Genomic DNA, 2,924 nt, shown 5'->3' with positions numbered 1-2,924 from the left:
TCTCTCTCTCTCTCTCTCTCTCTCTCTCTCTCTCTCTCTCTCTCTCTCTCTCTCTCTCTCTCTTTCTCTCTCATTCTCTCTCTCTCTCTCTCTCTTTCTCTCTCGCTCTCTCCTTCCGAAGCCACGCGACAGCACCGCAGTCGTGGCAAGCAAGCGCCGTCGCTGCAAAAACGAGCGGGCGCGTGATGCCGGGTATGTGAAACACTATCGTCCGAGAGGCAGCTGCACCCGAGTTTATTTTGAACGCCGCACACACACAGACGCATGCACAATAACATCTGAGGTTTATAATCGCCAGACTGTCTATTATCAACCACTGAAAACATTTGTGTGTATACACACACACACACACACGCACGCACGCTCGCTCGCGCAAATACACACACACACGCACACACGCACGCACGCACGCACGCACGCACGCACGCACACATACACGCGCACTATACACGCACATTACACGCGCACTATCGCTAGCACGCACACACTCACACGCCCATGCACCACTACTGCTATGGCCGATTCGTAATTATATCCAGACCGCTAAGGCAATTATTGAGGGGGAATTCGCAATAATCACATGCTAAGTACAAGATCGAAGCGTTCTCCGTGCCTTACAATGCGCCCAGTTTACAGTCGCCATGACAACACGGGGGTTCGAAAAAGCCGAAATGAAGAAAAACGAACTGTAATGACTAATGTCACCTGCTCACAAATTGAATAATTATAGAGCGGCAGAAGCAGCGCAGCATCCAGTTGATGCCCGGCAGCTAATTATGCTAATGAAGACAACGTCGCAGAGAGAGACACAGAAAGAGATGTAAGAGCGAAAGAGACGACGGAGAAATAAGGCGATGGACGCGGGAGAGAGTGACTGCCAATGAGCGAGATACAGGGCGTGTTAGCCACAAGTTCCCTTCCCGCTAGTCCTACGACGTGCAACACTCCAACAGTCGGAGAGCCTGGTCGGTTTAAGGGCGTGTGTGCTACAGAAATAGAGAGATCGATGGGGAAGCGAAAATGGAGATAAAGACGGGATAGTTCGTGAGAAAGGGGTGGGGAGAAACAGGACGAGAGAGAGGGCGAGAAATGGAGAAAGAGAAGGGAAGAGAGAGCGAGAAAGGGAGAGCGAGCGAGAGAGAGAGAGAAGCAAACATACCGACAGACACAAAGAGACACAAGAAAGAGACATTATCTGATACACACACACACACATACAGAGAGAGACATCGATTCGTCGTGTGTAACTTACGTCTCGGTTCGCAGTTCACTCGCAGTGTAGCGCTCAACATTACGAGCAGCAGTAGCAATCCACGCAGCATCCAGCCAGTGCACGTATCCATGGCAGCGAGACTCCTCATCCTCGCGCCTCACTCTCCCTCTCTCTCCCTCCCTCTCTCTCTCCTTGACGCACACACGACGCGGCGGTCACTACATGCAGTCACTACAACGTCGCAGGTTATCCTTCATCACAGATCCGACTAGGGAATCAACTCCACGATGCCCGTTTAGGAGGGACTAGGCCTACTACCACACGGGCGAGAATGAATGTCTTGCACTCTCGCTCCGCCCCTAGCTCGGCTATATTCCAGCTGCTGCCCGCGTTATCTCTCACACGAAGTCTCAAGGATGACTCCTCCAAAAACACAGTTACAAAATAATCCGGTGGTGAGAACTCGTCGAATATCACACAAAGCTGGGCTCGAGTAGTATTATAATACACCTACTCGGTAGGTTCATTAATGAACACCGTACACGCTAGAAGCAGCACTCACTACGCTCTCCGTTCGTGCATTCATATGAGCGCGCTAGCAATGCGCCTACATGCAGGCGATAGCTGCTGCTGCTGCTGCCTCGGTTCTGCGCGCTAGCGACGAGTTTACGGGAGTAACTGCCTAAATATAGAACCAACGCTGGGTGATAGCAGAAGGACCGTACCATTGCTAACGCGGGGCGGGGGTGCGGGGAGAACGGAGGACCAATCAATCAGCTGGCGCCACTGCAGCGGGGATGCGTGCCACCTCAGTCGGCGGTGACAACGGCGGGGTGCGGCGTGCCCGTGTGTGTGTGTGGGGGGGGGGGGATTATACATGCATCTCGTGGCGTTTCACACCGAATGACTGCGTGTTCACGACATTCGTTGTCATTTCTGTCAGTGGGGTTGATTTGCTATTGAGATAAAAGCGCCGCATTCTTGCGATGTGGCAACCATGCATGCTCTCGCACTCGCTGTGCACTCTTGTTTCCAGTTTCCCTCCCGCGCTCTCTACGTCCCTCGCTTCCCTTTATTTTCTTTCCACCTTTCTCCCTCCGCTCTCTCTCTCTCTCTCTATATATATATGCTGTAGCGTGAGCGTGGTGGGAACAGACTTGATCCCGCTGCCTGCCACCACAACCACTACTCCCCCAGCAACACGCTGCTGTATATAACCAGGAGGCATTATTAACTCCTGATATAACGTTGCTGTATATAACACAGCGATAAACTGCAGACGCTGCTATCTCTATAATACGCCTGCTCCTATATAACACACGGGGCTGCAGCTGAAGCTGACTGATCACACTCTCCTGCCTCATCTCCTCCTCGCTATACCCCAATTCGCCCTATCGCACGCAGCTGTTTACGAGAAGGGGGGCCAATTCCTGGTGGGCACAGATTCATTAGCCAGGAGATTATGGCAGTGGCGCAGTGACACGCCAGTATACAACCAGCGCGCTGATTAAGCGCAGATGTCGGCCGATTGCATTTGAGTATTTTTTCTTAAGCCGAAAATATATGCGCCGCCAAGGCAATCTTCTATATAAATGCCAGCGTTGAGAACTTGAGAGAGTGCGCCGCGTTGTGAATAAAGAGGCTCGGCGGGCGGGAGGCAGCCTGACATCCGAGAGAAACAAAAATGTTAAAAAAAAGAGACGGCTTCTTT

The 2,924-nt window shown here is 52.0% G+C and overlaps 1 protein-coding gene across 1 annotated transcript in view; it reads right to left on the bottom strand.

Annotated features, from left to right (window-relative positions):
* LOC106821417 (roundabout homolog 2-like) overlaps window positions 1-1,872 on the bottom strand; it is a 71,888-nt gene extending 70,016 nt beyond the window's left edge. The window contains exon 1 of the mRNA XM_014826205.1: window positions 1,253-1,872. Within this exon, the coding sequence (XP_014681691.1) occupies window positions 1,253-1,361 (109 nt within the window). The 5' untranslated portion in view covers window positions 1,362-1,872. The remainder of the gene's footprint in view (window positions 1-1,252) is intronic.
* Window positions 1,873-2,924: the final 1,052 nt, after the last annotated feature.

The sequence above is a fragment of the Priapulus caudatus genome, unplaced genomic scaffold (genome assembly GCF_000485595.1).
Source record: "Priapulus caudatus unplaced genomic scaffold, Priapulus_caudatus-5.0.1 Scaffold72, whole genome shotgun sequence".
In the NCBI taxonomy this organism is placed as follows: Eukaryota; Metazoa; Priapulida; class Priapulimorpha; order Priapulimorphida; family Priapulidae; genus Priapulus; species Priapulus caudatus.
This window is presented reverse-complemented; position numbering and strand designations above follow the sequence as displayed.